An 18,796-nucleotide genomic window follows, 5' to 3' on the forward strand; every position below is an offset into this window, starting at 1 on the left:
AAATCAATGGAATTGTTGGAATATGAAGAATATGTTGGAAGGGTCAAGCACTCAAAGCTTCAAAATATATTTTGATGTTAAAATACAAATATACATTTGTATATTTCACTGTACAAAGAAAAAAAAATACAGGCATATTAACTTCCTTCTTTAATTTCATATTGAAGATAGGAATTCAGACAACACCTTCCCCAGCAGATCACTGATCTGTGAAGTTTAAGAAGGATTTCTTTTTCGGGGCCTCTATTATCATCAGCAGCCACAGGAGGAAAAGTTGTCCCAGTCAGGCAGCAGATGCCTCTCTGGTCCTATCACATATGGGTACCAACTGAGCTGTGATAGGTCAGCAGGTGGATAAGATCAAATTATAGATGCAAATCATACTGACCCTCGATAATTCACTTCTTCTTCTCTAGTCTGGTCTATGAAATCATGATATATATGAGATGAAGACATGGTCTTCAACATTTTGGAAACTCCTGTCACACAGCACACTACAACATGCTACGACATCTGCTCAGGAACTCAACTATAAACATATCACTAAGCCTTCCCATCTCTCCACTTGTCTCCTTCAGACTTTCCATCTGGAGTTTCGAGCCTCATCTCTTCTGTTCCAGGCTTTTGTTCATGGATTTTGCATAGAATATTTACCTACAGCTTTATGAAGAATATTGTGATTTACATCTCTGATTCTTTGCAAATGAAATGATAAGGGAAAAGATATGTATACATGTACATAGGAGCCTTTTCAAGGATACAGACCAAAACTGGAACACAATGCACTACCACCTTCCAATAGAACTGCAATGTACCCTTCTTTGCTACTGTGTCTCTACCTTAAATTTACATGTGGAAATATAAAATCAAGAAGTTGATGGAAACAAGATACTCAGTGAGTATGCACTGCTCTCCTAGGAGAAGACAAGGAAGACTCTACTATTAACACCCTCAAGACATGATAGCCATGAATTTTGGTAACATTTATGTCCATTTTAGAGATGTGAACGTTCTGTTTATAAAAATAGATTTTCCTGTGGCTGTTTCTAGAAACATACAAGTAACAACCAAACCACTATTAAAACAAGAGATATGTACAATGAAAATAGTCCACATCTCAATCTAGCAAAGGATTTATGTATCTAAGTCCATGATAATTGCATTGAATAACCTAATATTATGCCTGTATTCAAGTTTTATTTTGAATCAAAGATGCTTACTAAATTGGAAGACTGGAGAGGAGTTGTACATTGATTTACTGGGTAGTTTTACAAATAGTATGAAAAGTGCACCAAAACCACAAAAAGCCTGATAAAAATCAGTAACTCAGTTAACTTCAATTAGTTTAATAATTTAGATAATGGATTAAAAATGTATTATCTTGAAATAGCTTTAAAAAACTGGGGATTGTGAGAAGTATATATTCTTTCCCCTGTAGAAGCAAACCTGAAATCAAAATCTCCCATGAGTAGTTTTGCCCTAGGAAGTGATTTATAAATTAGGTCCTCCTTTCAAACTTCTTCCTATCATCTAGTCAGTCAACTTTTTTTAAATTACATGTCTAGGAAACCTTTCATATAGCCATTAATGCTCAAAGCTTTAACCTTCAGAATATTCCTGTTATTCACTGAAAAAAAAACCCAAAACCAAAGCCCTGCTGATGAAGAGAAAGATATGGGGTTTTTTTTCCAAATTAAATTGAGGCTTTTCTTGGTAAAAACCTTCTGTAATGAGGCTACCCTTTTGCTTTGACAATGTATTGATGGGGTGAAGACAATATTGTATGTAAAATTGTGCTGTATGTAAAATTGTGCTGTAAAAAAAGGGAGGCCTCTAAATATGGCTATAAGCACATCCTAAAAAACTTAATTACTCTGCAGAAAAGTTTGCAATTTGCACTGTTAACTCTCAGATTACCTTATCATCATCGATTTAAGCTTTCCTAGTATCACCAAAACACAGGCATTGAAACTGCAGCAGTTTTGACAAGACTATTTCATCAGGTCTATTAATGACTTGGCTGTTAATGGCTAGTACTCCTTGTTCTGGGCTCGGTAGCAGACCTATCATTCAGCACAGCTGGAAAGTAAAACATTACAAGTCAGAGAGGCAAGGTCTTGCATTCAGAAAGAGGCAAATGATTTACTTCACCATTTTGTGTTCCAAGTCCAAAAGCACTCTGAACTATAAGCAGAGGCGAGATCCTGCTATTATCAGTAACAGAGCTTCACATAATGGCCACTGACAACTTGCATCCCTGCCTCTCACGGCAGAAGAAACCATCAATAACAAGACTAGCAATATCTTGCAGCTAGAAAAAGCAGGCATTCTCCTGCTACCTTCTCCCATTTGGAATGCATTTAAGAGTAATGTATTCTGTTGAGTTCCTGCAGGCATTTGTAACTTGAGTCCTTACTTACAAGAAGTGCTGGCATCCATCACTTAAAAAATAATATAACTCACAACTATACACTACTAAACTTCAGGCACTGGTTAAACAATAACAATTATTGACTGAGTATACAGCTCAGCTGGACTAAGAGAAAGGAAACAATTTTATTTTTTTCAATGTTCCAATCCTGGCAATCAAATACAGTTTGAGTTTCCAGAGTCTCATTTAAGTTAGCAGAGTTCTGGCAGTTCATACAGACCAAAGACTCCATATCTGATCTCCATCCTTTAATGTGAATTAAAAACTAAACTAACTACTTCCTAAATTATAAACATGTGTACATTTATAATCATTCTGTTTCTTTATTTGTTCTGCTTTGAAGTAGGGTAACTTTAATATGGAAAATTTGAATCCTTTCTGGATATGAATGTGAGTATTTTACCACTCTAGATTTTACATACAGGGAAAATCCTTCTAATACAATAAATTTCATTTTGTTTTCTTTACCTATTATTGCTTTATCCCAATGCTTTAGGTAAAAACAGTTCTAATTAGGAATGCTAAATTGACATTCAGGTAGGAGGTGGGGACAGAGGAGAGAGGTACATTTTCAGAAATGAATTCAGAACTCTAGAGCAGAAGCCTGCTACTTTCTAAATGCAACTGGTACAGGCTACCTGCAATTTTTTTATAATAACCAGATTTATAAAAAGCTGCATGTCCTCAATCCTCCAGTGACAGAGATACAAGAAACTGAATCACCTGCTACAAGGCTGATAGCATGGTGTCCTGCTGCACCTGGACCATTTAATTTGGAAACATGAGCTTGGGTGTCCAGAAAGCCATGGAAAAAGAAAAGAAAGGTCCCAGAAAGAAACAGTAATGACAGAAAGAAGGGGAAGATGCTGGAAATAGGGGAAGATCCCAGAGATCAGAGAGAGATGGAAGCCAGAGAACCTCCACCATAGTTTTGATCAATGATGCCCAAGGTTGGTAGCTGCAAGTGGTGGCACAGCATGAACAAACAAGACTTTGTGCCTTCTCTGGCCAGCAGCTGCCTCCTTACTAAGAGGGGCAGTGGGAAGCTGGCAAATGTAAGGCTGAGAAGGGAGCAAATGAGCCAGCATGGGAGGCATCCAAGTAAAGCTCTCATCTCCTTCCTTCTTAAGTCCCAGTATCCAGATTCCCTATGGGCTGTTGTTTACACTGTCTCATCAGTGACGTGAGATTTAACTAATAAACTGAAGGGGACAATAAACAATTTGCAAGCATTTGTCCAGTGCTAGCTCAGAATTTAAAGGAATGATAATAAAAGATTAACATTTATGAGTCAATGTGATTCAACTATACACTCTGAATTTTTAAAGCTCGATTTTTATGTACTTCTATTTGTTTGTGAATGATTTCACAGTTTCAAATCTACAAACTATATAGCTCACTAGGTCTAAGTTCATTTGAAATCCCATCACACAATTCTTTCATTATGGATTTACCCATTTCTCACCCAAGTGGAAAAAAGAGCAATACCTTACTTCACAGCTTCAGGCCCTGTTAATCACAAAACACTGCAAAGGTATCAATTTAGCATAGTAAACAAAATTAAATACTCTTCAGGTTTACTGGAGCTACTGATGCAGTGTTAAAAATTGATTCTGACTTCGGGCATTAAGGAGCCCAAATGAAAAAAAAAAAAAGGCTCTTGCTCCTTTTCCATGCTCTGACTAATCTATTATCTTAAAGTAAATGCTGTGAGTCTTTTACATTTTTATTTCCTCTGACTTTTTTTTAATGATCTTCACAGTTATTTTCCAAGGATTCTGAAAAAAAGCTCAAAAAGAAGAGGTGCTCAAAAAGAATTAATAGCACTTGTAAAACATATTTAATTCCCACAAGTTTCTTTCATAAAAGGTTAAGATTTTTTTTTGTTATATGGTGAATAAATGCTACTGGCTAAAAGTATAATGGAATTTAAAGTACAATCTTATGTTGAACTCAGTAAGGAATGAAAGAACCACATCTGCATACATTAAATTATTTTTAACTATACTGTTACTTATCTGCAGAGGTTTAGATATCTTTTAGAATTACCCCAAGAATTTATAAACGTATACCATTACAGAACAAATACAAGTGGGTTGTTTTGGGGTTTTTTTTGCATAGTTCTATTGGATGCCCTGATGGGATGCACTTAGCAATACTGAGGGAACTGGCTCATGTCCTTTGTGAGGCCAATCTCAACAATCTTTGAATGATCATGGTGATTGGGAGAAATGCCTGAATCCTGGAGGAAAGCAAATGTCATTTCCACCTTCAAGAAGGGTGAGAAAGAAGACCAAAGGGAACTAAATGCCAGACAGCCTCACCTGAAGCCTCTGAAAGGTGATGAAACAACAAATCCTAGTATGACCATTCTGAAACATGCTTTAGTGTCTATCTGATTAATAATGCTTTTTTAAGGTCTCAGATCTTTGATGAGACCATCAGAGATATGGAACAGAAGCATGACTGTATATAAGCATCCAGTTTTCTCAGCCCCACTTGAATTCTTCTAGGATAACACTAGAAAAGGAAAAAGGGAAATTAAAAATGATAAAGAAATGCACAAGATGACATAACCTGGAAGAAATAAATTAATTATTGTTCTGAATTGTGGTTGATTTTTTTAAATTGTTTACAAAACTTCAATAATGACTCATCCTAGAAACACCTCCAGTGCCTAGCCAGGTAGATCAGAAGGTCAAAATTACATAAGTAAAATGTTTAGTTCCTCACTAAAGACAACAGAAGTGTTCTACTCACAACATGTTTACCCAATATTTCACCCATGCACATAAATAACTGGAAATTAACACTAGGAAATGGTGATACTAATATTCCCTATAGGACATTCTGCGTTCAGTTGCTTTAAACAGCTGTGACAGATGAGGAAAACCTCTAGAGGCATGGAAGAGACTTACAAATAAAGGGAGATTAAAAGACTGGAAGACTGGAATTGTTTTGTTTGAAGAGGAAATGAGTAAGAGTTTACTGGACTCAAGAAGCAGAAGAAGAAAAAAAACCCAAAAGACCCAAACAAAAACAAACAAACAAAAAACCCCAAAACAAAACAAAAAAAACAACAAACCAGGAAACAAACATAACTGCTGCAGAATAACCTTCTGCACTACCTAACTACAGTGATAGGAGTCTTCATGTCCTAAGAGGCAGGAAAGCTCTCCAACCTTCTTTTTGGCAACAAGTCACATCTTAGCTATGTTAACAGAAACATTCTTGGGGCCTCTTTAAAAGTCAGAGCGAGCCAGATTTCAGCTGGAATGACAATATCTCCAGGCTTGAGTCACAACTACCATCGAGATATAAAAACCAGCAGACTGTAATCTGTGGCAGTTCCTGAGTTCCTACTCATTGGTTGCCATTTCAAATTGTTATATTCCCCAAGGGAAGGAGGATTGGTTGTTTGTATTCAGGCCACTTTTAGCTACAAACCTCAAGCACTTCCTAGAAGATGTGTATCTCAGCACAAAGGGCTGCAACCACAATTTTTTGGAAACTACTATGAGACTGTGTATTTCTATTTGCTCTTTCAAAATCAAAGCCAGCAGTCAGCCAATGGAAATAAATTCGATGAGTTCAATAGTGATATTGAAAGATATATTTTTTACATAAGCCATATTTTATTTGAAGCCTAGTGAAGTATTGAGTTATTGAGACAACAACTTAATAAAAACTAAAAAAAGCAGAGAGATCCTCCAAACACTCTCCAAACACTAGATTTTTTTTCCTGACATACATCTGAGCAGTCTAGAATACACTGTTGACCATGTATATAAGTTGTCTGATGCTATTCCAAGAGGGCAAGTTATTCCAAGTGGGTTACCCATTATTTTTCAATGTGCTGAATCATTTATAGCTACTCTCTCTTCAGTACCACTACTGTCATTTAACAAACACACTGATACAAATGTTTCATCAAGCACATACTGGTCGAACAAACTATTGAACAAAGCAATCAAACAAAACCCTTTATGATAAATCAAAGAGTTTTCTGCTTAGCTGAAGCAAAGCTTGCTCCCCATTAAATTAGTAGTTGGCAAGAATTACCTACTGGGGAGGTAATTATTTGATGAAAGGGGATGGCGACTAGTGAGGAAAAGAGAATTCTTTGAATAGTGGCAGTTTTATAATTAAAATCTGTGTTAGTAGCAAAAACAACTGGCAGACTATGAAGAACTGTGAAAAGGAGAAAAAAAACTAATTGAAGGTTTCTTACCCAAATAGTTAAAAAAATTTCAAAAATAGATGAATTTTTTTTCCTTATATACAACTTCAACTGAACATATAGCAGTGGTCTCCAAAGCGAGGTGCACACAAAAGACAACCCATTAGGGTACAGAAGGAAAATCTTATCATTTCAGCTACATATATAAATTTTAAATAAATAAACACACACATATTGAAAGTATATGCTTGAAGATTTTTAGTGATGAGGTGCACAAAAAGAAATCTGGACTTTGCCAGACTATCTTTAAGAAAAGTTCAAATGCTATTAAAGACATATCCAGTGAAATAATTTATAGCTATATGCAAGTTTCACATACCATAGATGTGATGAAAGACTAAATAGCAAATAAATTTTTAAAACAATAAACAGAGTCCTTTTATGAAAATATGGTTTTTATTATCATGCACTTTTTTCCACCAATGCCTTTTTAATTATAAGCCTTCCATTTGATTCTGAATGCTAATCAGATTATAGCATTGCATTGTAAGTCTAAATGAGCACACAAATATCCATTAAAACATTGGACAACTTTTGCAGACTCCAGATTTCATTCATCACCTCAAGTCTTTTGAGAAAGGATCAGCTGACATGGGGCTGCTGAAGTATTAACCATGAATAACATACTGAGATACTGTTACTAAGTGGATTGTGCTAAACTCAGTCAAAATCATAGTATCTAAAATCTTTTTTAAAAGGGTAAATGTGATATATATCATATTAACAAAACTGAGAAAAAATTAATAAGAAAGGTAAAAAAATTACCTCACTGAACTAAGAATACTTTAAGGAGAATAAAGGGTTTTTTTTAAATTCCAGAGGCTTTGAAATAAAGATAATATACAAATAAAATCAAGATTTAATTTGGTCCACTTTGGAAGTTGACAGGCATTTTTTTTAACCCATTAAGTGCAATTAATGTAGCTAATCAGCTTCAATTCCACCTTTCTTGAAAAGCCAGCTGGTACAACTTATTGAGGTGAGGCCTGTTAAAGTGGTGTGACATGAATTATGTCTCTTTTCAGTGAAATCACGTGATAGGAATACAAAAGTGTAAGAATTACTGGATCAGACAAAAATCCAGTAAGCCTGGAATCCTATTTTGAAAGAGGAGTTCTCAAAGCAACATCAGCATTCTCTGAAGCAGAAAAGGTGACAAAGGTAGATGACACAAGGGCAGTGACATTACAAGCCATTTTCTGTTCCATTGCTACACCTGACACTTTACTAGTAATGCTTTCCAGATCATTCATTAATGTATTTAACAGCACAGACTTAAGTGCCTTGCTGGTAACCTACTTCCACTGTGAAAATACCATGCACTTCTACCCTTTGCTTCCTAAGTCATAAACAGTGATTTATCCATTTGAGCATTCACCCCGTTCTCTCATGAAAACATCATTTCTTTATGAGCATTTGGACTGAAAGTGTTTGCATTAAATCTGGAAAACCAAGTTAAATATCTCAAATGAACCAACAATTTCATTAAAGACCACACAAACCAAAAATGTATTCTCTCAAAAGATCAGACAGTTGGAGATGTATGAGCTTGGATGTTTGATCTATTAGCTAGCAGTGGAACAGTCACTTCTCATATACAGGCACTGTCCAGAAACTAACAATTAACACAGTTATATATGGAAAAAAAGACAATGATGCAAACATAAACAAAAAAAAAGAAAGAATCTTTCAGTTCTGACAACTTCAAACAGTCATCTATCTGAAATTCATGACTCAAGAACAGTATTAGACTAATGAACAGAGAGGGATACAAAATCAATCAACTTTAACCTAATCACGAATGAGCCTTACCTCTAAAGAAATAAGAAAAATGACATATAGAGAAAATTGAAAGGACACAAAGGAAGAATAATTGCTAAAGATTTCATCTTAGACAGAATAAAGATATTTGTATTTCTCAAGACACCAAAAAACTGCATGCTAAGATAGCCATGAAGGCACCAAGAGAAGGATGCTCTTCAATCACAACAAAGCAAAATCACAAATTGTGACCAACTATATAAGTACTATAAAATTATGTTCAGAGATACAATACCACAGTGTCTCATCTCAAGTTGAACTAACACTACTATCAACACTATGTGTTGATAAATGGCATTTACTGTAATTGTACAGCTATCCACAGCTTTTATTCAGCCCAGTATATTTTATCATAGACAGTATATACTGAAACTGAACTGAATCAAAATAAATGGTCCACATCTAACAACCAGGTGATCTACCAACTATGTGGTATTACAACAGAAACAGCTTCTTAACAAAAGCACTGGATCAATTCCTGCCCTCATCAGCTCAGCAAGGGAACGTAAAATAGCTGCTATTTGACTTTCTTGCTTCAGGAATCCTGCCAAGTTGAGCACAACTGGTCACAGCAAGCAGATGAAGTACATTCCACTAATTCACACAAGATGCTAACGTTTCCCTGTCTGCTTCTCAGCAGCAGACAAAAACCTCTTACATCTCAATGGAACTTTGCCCAGTAAAAACAAGATAGAATTTTTATAAACAAACCCATCTTAAAACTGTAAATATACAATTTTTTCCCTCTATATCATGAATAGACTTGGCAAATTTACACAGCAGTTTTTAATAAACTTCATGAACAAGGTACAGAAGAGGACATACTATGCTGACAGAAAACAAGTCTAAAGACATCTTAAGTAATTGTTTCCTTGAAGCCCTCAAAATCAGAACTCAAAAAGAGAATACAGATGTACAGAAGCACAGCAATTCTCATCTGTCAGCTTCTTCTATAGAGTCTGTGCCTCCATTTAAAAAAAAACAAATACAGTTATTCTGAAAAAAGTCACAGATACACAGATGGAGGGTGGCAATTGCATCTACAAACAGCTTTAAATAATATCTTCAACACATCATTCATTTAATAAAGGGGCTAACTGATCTACTTTCCAGATCTCATGTAACAACTTAAATTAAAAACTTGTTAACTATTTACCTTCTCTGCAAAGAAAGGGTACATAGGGCAGCACATATCATTAATATCAATTCATCGGCATCAACAAATTGCAGTTGAAATAAGTTATTTTTATAATCTAGTCAAAACAACACTGAAGATCTCCAAAAACCTAGGAGTTAACTTAAAGAAGTGAGTTTATCACAGCAAAAATAATCCGTTCTGTTCAAATTTATTGTGAATTTTACATTATGCTATTTTGGTAATTAATGTTTGCATCCTTTATTTCATGAGTGGAACATGAAAGTTAACTTCTCAGAGGTCCAGCTGAAGATTTTCAAATACTACTTGATCACATCAAGACTGAAGGATATTTTTCAACTTAAACTTACTTTACATAAATATGTTTCCTTCTCTTGAGCAAACAGGAAAACTACATTTGAGAGAGAGAGAGAGAGAGAGAGAGAGATCTAAAAAGATGTAACTTCTGGTTTCTATTCCTTTAAGTGTTTTTAATGACTGACAACTCATTTCCAGCCATCTTTTGACTGTAACTTAAACTGCCACTTCTGTACCTTGCTTCCTGATTCTGGGCTGCCTACTAATTTTTGATGGTATTCTAATAAAAGGAATCCTTCCTACAAATACACTTTAATAAAATCCTTTCTCCAAAGATTCAGACCCTTTTCAGTCTGAAATGCATAGAAATAAGTATATACTGGATTCAATGAACACATTAGCAGAGATTTCCACAGAAGCAGTAAAGAATTTTCTTCCTTTGGGCATCTGAAGAAAAGATGAACCTTCCAATATTTTAAGAAAAAATAATATAGAAAATCCACAGCTAAGAAAACAGAAACATGGTGAGTTATATGTTACAGCCAGAAGGGTGTTAGTGATACTGTTCAATGAATGCCCAGGAGTGCAGCCTAATAAACCAAATGTATTCAACATTTCTGGTTCTACTACATTTCTGAAGTGTTCCCATATTCCTATACCAACACTATCAGAATCCCATAAATAAAAAACAATAAAAATAAAAAACATAAATAAAAAGTGTTCAAACAGATATTTTTAAAAATACATAAAATAAATGGAAAAAGTAATAGAAGTAAAACTATTTATTTATTTGGGCTACTACATTCATAATAAAATTTCCATTTTCCTCTTTTAGTGTGCAGCTAACCAAATCTCATACACTCAACATACACTTTTGCTTCTACCCTTATAATAATGTTTGACCTTTCAGTTCCAAAATGCCAGAATCTATATTGGCACTGAACCACAATTCATCTGGCTGACTGCAACAGCCTGTGCTTATCTCCTCTGGAGGAGTCAGCAGACAGACACACAACATTTGTTCAGCACATTACATGATTCTTGCAGTCCATTAAAATACCACATTGTATTGCACCAATGAAAAATGCAAATAATAATTTTCATTTGGAATAAAAAAGCACAGCAGGTGCTGCAATGTGAGCTGAGTAAATTTCTTGTGTTTCACCAGAAATTTTTTGCTCTAACACAAACTGTTTCAGTTACATTGCATGACATCTACAGGTCCAATTTTATTCACTAAAACAGACTAAGCAGCTTCAGCTACAGTGAGCAACACCTCTAAGTTTCTGTAGATAAATTTCAGCTCTTTCAAGAACTTGTAATATAAGCTCTAAACCAGCAAACAATCATGTTTAGTAATCCTTAAACTGCCAAGAACATATGCAGTAGGAAAAAAATCATGGGTGGTCCAGCTTTATTAATAAAGTTTTAATTAAACTACAATGAAAAAAAGAAAACGCATACTAATGAATGTACAATCCTGAATACAAGGACTGACAGTTCAGCTTTCTGTACTCTGAACAGTATTGACCTGAGCAATAAAAAATGAATGCAGTGGATCAGTACAGCTTTTGACATCAGATACCAGTGCCTCAGGGGATGCTGACCCAAAGCACAAGGAGTTTTAAGCAGCAAAGCCAGAGCAGCAACAATGTGTTCTACTGCCTCTTTTGGACGTGACACTCAAAAACAATTACCAAAATATACCTTGAATCGACAGAACTTTAGAAGGTATATTCTGTTTAGCTCTCTATAATGAAGGTCAGAAATGAAACACTTCGATCAGTTCAGCATATGCAGCTGAACACATATTGTATTTCATTTGTCCTTCCACCACTCAAGCACTCAATATCAAACACTGTTGTGCTGAAGGCCAATCTCTTCTGTTTCCAGAAGGTTTTTTTAATCCCTTCAAAATAAATTTTCAATGCATATTATTAAACATCCTGAAAAAGACTTCTTATGGCCCTGTATTTAGATAGACTTTGTCCTTTAATTAAAAAGGAGATAAACCATCTACAGCTACTTTGATATGCACTATGGTCAAAATCCATAATAATTTTAAACTATTTTAACTGAATATTTTTCAATAAAAAACTGTCTGCATTAGTTTGAATAATTCCTTAAACATTACAGATTGTTTGTACATTTCTTTCTCATTTTCAGTGTTGCAGAACTGGGAATACTTCCCCCGCTTTACATGACACAGGAATTGTCTGCAAAAATGAATTGCTGCATTTAGCTTAAGCTCATTTGAGGGAGGACACTAATGCTTTTAAGTGTTTATTGAGGAAATGTGTTTAATTTGTAATAGTGCCATCAGTTAGGCCATGACATATTAGAAGTTTCATTTGCTGTCCTTTGCTCCTAAAGATTTAAACAGTTAGTTGCCTGATTTTGGCAAACTAGAAGGTATGTGATCTACACTTCATATAAACAATATATCAAATAAAAGCTATGATATTTGATAAAAGCATATCAAATGTGTTTAAAAGCTCAGTTGGCTAGATTATATGACCTTACTTCCACTCTTTTCAGCATCCATTAGGACTTGGCCTTTCTCTTCACTACCCTACACCCTTCTACAGTTGCAATTTTTACTTTCATATGGCATACATGTCTCTCTATTTAAGCATCTTTCCAGATGCTCTAACTGCATGTTCCAACTGCAAAAATTCAGCCTTTCAACCATCTTCCAAGTTTTACTTGCCAAATAGCAGCTTTACATCTTTAAGATTCCAGCATTCACTCTACTGCACACCCATGCAAACTCTGCACCATTCTAAGTCACAAAGCTCATATCTTACATCTAAGCTTTTGACAAGTCCTATTGACACCTAATGACATCCTCAGACTTCTGTATTTGAGTCACATTATTGTGCTCTCCTCTTCCTCTCATAATTCCAAAAAATAGATCATGTAAAGAGTCGGAGCAGTCTTGGCAAGCAAAACTATGCAGAGCTTTGAAAAAGCAATTACTCTATTTCCAGTGGACACTTTCATAGCACTCTAGCAAAAAGCTTATTAATGCTAATATTAACTAGTTAACTAGCTTATTAACACTATTAACTAGTTAACCTGTTGCTTAACTAGTAATATGGATGAAAGGAGTTGCTACAAAATACACAGGGCAATAGGAAAAAAAAAGTAAAAGGCATAATATGCCTAATATACGTCTGAGAAAGGAATCAAGAAAAAGGAAATTTTGGTTGTATGGACTCTCACCTATGCTGGGTTAAAATCCAATTGGGAGAAAACTTCTCTGGATACTTTCATTTGCAAAAGAATGATAGTAATTTTCATTGTTTTTTAGTTACCTGATAAGACAACTTCAACTAGGTCTCCTTCTTGGATATCTGCAGCTGATTTCACCAACTGGAGAATGTTTTCAGAGGTAGGGTCATGGCGGAAGAGCAAGATTTTGTCGTACATTCCATAAAAACCACATTCGGGAAACTGCAAACACAAACCCATGAGAATTCACTATGCTGTAAAACACATAACTGTAAAATACAAAACTGTAAAACACAATGAACGTCTAATGAAATTTTGAGGGCAGACTGGATCACTTCTCACACTAGTATCAAATAGGTTATATATTTTTTCATCTATGAAAATATTTATCACTATATTCTGAAATGTTTTTACCACCAAGCAAGTAAGCTCATTTGCCTTTTTCTTCCTGTGAACAATGCAGTATCCACTAGGAAATGAGAGAGAAGCAAATGTATCTTGCAGCCACCACTGGTAACTTTTTCCTCACACGAGTTCCTGAGTAAGATGATTTAATTAGACCTGGAGCAGTTGTTTGGACTAGATGTTCTTTGGAGTGCCCTTCTAGTCTATATTATATTATTCCATGATTCTATGATCTCTCCCCAGATGTCTGCCCAAAAGATGCCTTGAAGCCAAAAGAAATATATTTTAGCTCTGCTTAAGATGCAATGCTTAAACAACAACTCAATATGAAATATCTGGTTTTTGAGCTCGAAGTTACCAGGCACATAAAACAATGTTTCAAAACAATATTTCAAAATTTAATCATAATCTTTTGTTTCAATGCAGAGAAACTGGAGCTTCAAAATCATATTAAGTCCTATTTAAACTAAAAAAGGTTTTTTTAAAAACTCTGAGGTTATACACTGGAGATTATCATCTAGGTGACTTTTTTCCTCTTTTTTTTTTTGTTTTCTGAAGCAAAAAAAATTTGTGCTTTCTTCATACTCCCAGCCTAAAGAACTTAGACTTTGTTCTGAAAACACAACCAAGAAACCTTTTTTGTGTTAGAGGAGAATCCACTCAATTTTACATCAATGCACTACTCCATGTTTTGGCAACATGCAATGAAAAAAACACAATGACAAGTACAGCCAGAGAAATAAACTGGTATGTTTTGAGGTTATACACAAACACAGTGGTATTCCTAAGAATTTTCTTTATAGAGGCAGTGAAATATTATTCAAAATGGGAACTGCTGATCCTTTTCAAAAACTGCAAAATTTTCCTCATTTCACTGGATTTCAGAAATACCAGAGGCATTTCCCTCTAAATTCATTATGATTTAAATTGCTTGCTCTCTCTTTACATTCCCATTCCATTTGCTTTTTTTAAATATCTCAACTTTTTCTACCTAAAAAAATATTTGCAATATTACACATTCTATGTATGTATGTAGAAATATGTGTATCATGAGGTACAAGTTTTTATATTCTGTAGAAAAAAGTAAATTCAACCACAGCATTTTTTGATAAATTACATACAAGAAAGCTTCTGTTTGAATTAGTTTTCCCCAGATACACTACTCTCATGTCAAAACAGTCATTTTGATGGTGTGATTCTCAAACATTATATAAGGACCAACTGTTGCAACAGTGACAGAAATTCCCTCAGCTAAACTTATTCTTGCCAACAATAATGCTGATAGGCACAGACCAAAGTAAACAAAAAGAAGCCACGATGCTTTTGGTATTACACCAGTACAAACAGCATTCAGTTCTGCTAAACAGGAGACAAAGCAGGGAATTTATGGTATTGGAGCTAAACTCCCCAATACCAAGAGAAGGCCTTCTTTCACTACAATAGCTGCTTAAAGCAGAATTCTCAGAGTTAAATGGTCATTATAATGGCCATAGTGAGGAAATACAGCACATCTGTAAGAATCAGGAGTGGAAGACTTGCTTACAGATTCAGAAACAGGATGTATTTCTGGCTGCTTAACAAGTCTTCAGTAGCAATTAAGATATCAAAGCTGTCCATAAACACCTTGTTTGCCTACTCCAAGTGAGAAGCAAAATGAATCACTTTAATGGCCTTTCAGTATGCTTCAGTCAAAGGTGCCTTAGTTTACAAGTGCAACTGGGTAAATGACCTTTACAGCATAATAACTTGCTTAACTGCTACAGTTTAGCTGTGTATTTCAAACATCTCCTGCCTCCCCCTTTTTAGAAACAGAAATATTCGATTTTTAACGTGATCGATTACCAGAAATTGTAGGTTCAAGATTTAAAATTTAGCAAAATTACTAAGTCAACTCAACTCTATCCTCAGTGTTATTTATTAGATACCCTCCTGTCTTGGTTTGAGAAAATGAAGGGAAACACTCTAAAATGAGTTCTCCCCCTTTGTTTTAACCAATCCCTTTCCACCAATAAGCAGAAACAAAATATGACCAGATATAAGTGAAAAAATAAATTTGCTAACAAGTAAAACTGCAACAGGCAAATAACAGACTTTTATTCCAAACACTGAGCATTAAAAGAAATGCTGTCTAAATACCTGTATAGAACATATCTTATATGATATTGTAGTAGCTTTTATGGTAAAAACAGGAAGTGCTACTAGCATTTGAAGTCACCTGTATGTAATAAGCACACTGAAACTGTGTGCTCCTTTTATTTTCTAAAAATATTACATCACGATTATCTAACCCATAAGACTTTAAAGAAATACAAAATAAAATCATGTTTTCAGATGAAAAAGACTGCTGATCAGGATCTCAAGTTATTATAAGTCAATTTTTTACTGCCCAGATTGTGGGCACTTTGGCAGCAGATCATCCATAAAACAGAGAAAGAGGAGCACTAATCTTTCCTCAGAAACACAGAAGCAATGAAGTGTTTTTACCCTTAGCAACTGTAAATCTCAAGAAAATCCACCAAAATATTTTTACCAATAACCATATAGAAGACAAGTGATTATGCAAATTCTGGATTTTCAATTAAAAAGCCTTCAAGTGTTACTACAAAAAAAAAAAAAGTAGATTCAAATTTCAATAACTAGAACATCTAATTTTAAATATTCAATAATTCATTTAATCCACTATCCATCATATCAGTCAGTAATTTCAATGGCATTGGTCCCTCCACATGCGAATATGAGCTGAACTATGTACAGTCATAACTGTGCTGTTATTAACAGTTTTTCTCAAAATAAGGATCAAAGAGCAGCTGACAGAAGAAAATGTTGGTTATATTTAACACTCTATTTATTGTGACAATCAAATGGTTTTATTATTAGAGACAGAAACTTTACAAGACCTGATATATCTAAATGCTAACATATTTCCAAATTGAATTGTGAAGCTTTCAAAAATTAATTAATAATAACAAATCATATACACGGTTATCTGAATGGAAACCTACTCTGCCTCCTTTTCGGGTAAACCACAATTTAGAATGGAAATTAACTTCAAAGAAAGATAAGAGTCTCTAAGGTGAGACAACACTTCACCAGTTTGGTTTAATAAATATGTATTAGAAAGATTAGCATAGTAGCTATGTCAAATGAAAACCACATGAAAAATAAATTTCTTCCACTGAAGAACTTAACCTAGAAGAACTGGAAAACATATACTCTAAACAATGATGATGCTTCATTTCAATTAATAATGTGGTCCAACAGTCAAAAAAGTCTGTTTCTGTGATAATTTTGCAAAAATACTTCTTTTGACATAATAAAATTGAAACATACAGGCAGACAGATACTCACTGCTAAGAGTGAAAAAAAAAGTCATCTTCCTGTTTTTGTCTTTTTATATTACTACAATTTTGCACATCTTCTGTAAGGTTTAGTTTCTGTTGCTTTATTCTAGGAAGTCATGACAGTTGTTTTTTTACTTTTTTCAGTCATCATTGAACTTTTCCTTAAAATTAAATTTAACTGTCTCTTTTAGTGATGACTGGTTTTTTTCTTCTAGATTAGTTAGGTTTTTAGAAGCCCTTAGTGATTTTCATATCAGCATCAGCAACAAAAACTTTGATAAAATCTGGAATTCTTTTACAGCACCAAGATATTGATCCAGCACACATAAGGGCTGTGGGCTGAACAATGTCTTCACAGCATGTGAAGAAGCTGAGTCACACTGAATGTTTGTTAACTTAACTGGCTAAAACACAAGTAACCTTGATCTAACTTGAACAAGACTGTTGATCTGACCCTAACATACATAAATAAATAAGTAAATAAATAGTCTTACATCAATATTCCTGTTTTAGTATAAAGATATACACATACAAAACTTCAACAATCATACCAACCAAACTGAAACATTTTTCTTTTATAGTCTTAAAATAAGAGTGCACTTTATTTTTAGAAGTCAGAATTTCCTTTCTCTAGAGGTCAGAGCACAGCAAAATCATAACCCTGAAAAGCCAATGTTTCATTAAGAGGACTGCCTAAATTTTCACTTGGTTGTGGCAGTCATTATTAACTCTTTAGCAAAACTCAAGAGATTTTTAAAAGGCTCTATTTACCAATGCTATCATGAAAATATTAGTCTTATGCATAAAGAAATATCACAAGACTTCAAGGTTTTGTGGCAAGAAACATCAGTTAGTGTTCAAAGACTTCCTCCACACTTACACCACTACAGTTACTACAAAGGAACACAAACTCTGGAGTTTAAACAGAAGTTTAAAGGACGTTATACAGAATAACGTAGCAACATCTGAGTACAAACAGGAGGTGGAGCTTGTTCCAGCAGCAGTGGCATCTCCACCTCAATCCAGGATATCACATTCCATGCTTAAGACATCTCAGAAATGGTGACTCACCCTAGACCTTTCCAGTAACTTCATTTGCACTTGCCAGGCAGACAAACAGCAAGGACAGGCAACGAATTATTTCCTAATCTTTTTTTCCTTATTTTTTTATTTTTCCCAGGCAATCAGTCTTCAGTTATATAGGGAGGAAAAGGAAAATATAGCGAGTAGTACCAATCAACTTGATGCTGCCTATGTTGCAGTACTACCCAAGACAGGCTCAGGTCAAACCCGTTTGTCACAGGTTCAGAAAAACAGACAAATGATACGTCTATCCCTATGCCTTTCCAAATCAAGAACAAATATCTTGATTTGGAAAGGCAAAGGGGCAACTGAAGAAATCTGGAAAGGTGAGGAAGAGATGACCAGAGCAAGAAAAATACACTTAGAAGAGAGACACAGGAAAGACCTTGATTGTCTCATGACCCTTGAGGATCGCCAAGAGCCAAGATTCACAAGGGTTAAAGTGGTAAATGGGAACAGCAATATAGGTCTTTGATCCCTTTTTGCCTTTGCATTCCTAAAAATGTATTAGCAATTTCCTTCCAAGCTAACTGCTAAGTGAAACAGACAAGTTACTAAGAATATACTGACTATACCAGCCAGGAACCATTCTCTGGATCCACAGCTAAGTGGCATGGAAATGGCTCACAGCCACACAGATGACCTCTTTCCCCAGAAGCAGGGAGATGACATTGCCACTCCTTATTTTAAACAGTCTCTTACACATGCTAGGACCCAAACTGTCTGAGCATCATCTGAAGGAATGCGATTTGGCACAGATCAAACTGCATCAGGAAGCATGCAATTAA

General features: G+C 34.8%; 1 protein-coding gene across 2 annotated transcripts in view; it reads right to left on the reverse strand.

Annotated features, from left to right (window-relative positions):
* The window catches only part of PRKD1 (protein kinase D1), a 115,399-nt gene that overhangs the window by 44,900 nt on the left and 51,703 nt on the right, over positions 1 to 18,796 (reverse strand). For both annotated transcript variants that reach the window (XM_036384736.1, XM_036384735.1), the window contains exon 2: positions 13,263 to 13,401. In XM_036384736.1, coding sequence (XP_036240629.1) covers positions 13,263 to 13,401 — 139 coding nt within the window. The remainder of the gene's footprint in view (positions 1 to 13,262; positions 13,402 to 18,796) is intronic.

Source organism: Molothrus ater, chromosome 6, assembly GCF_012460135.2.
Source record: "Molothrus ater isolate BHLD 08-10-18 breed brown headed cowbird chromosome 6, BPBGC_Mater_1.1, whole genome shotgun sequence".
NCBI classification, from domain to species: domain Eukaryota; kingdom Metazoa; phylum Chordata; class Aves; order Passeriformes; family Icteridae; genus Molothrus; species Molothrus ater.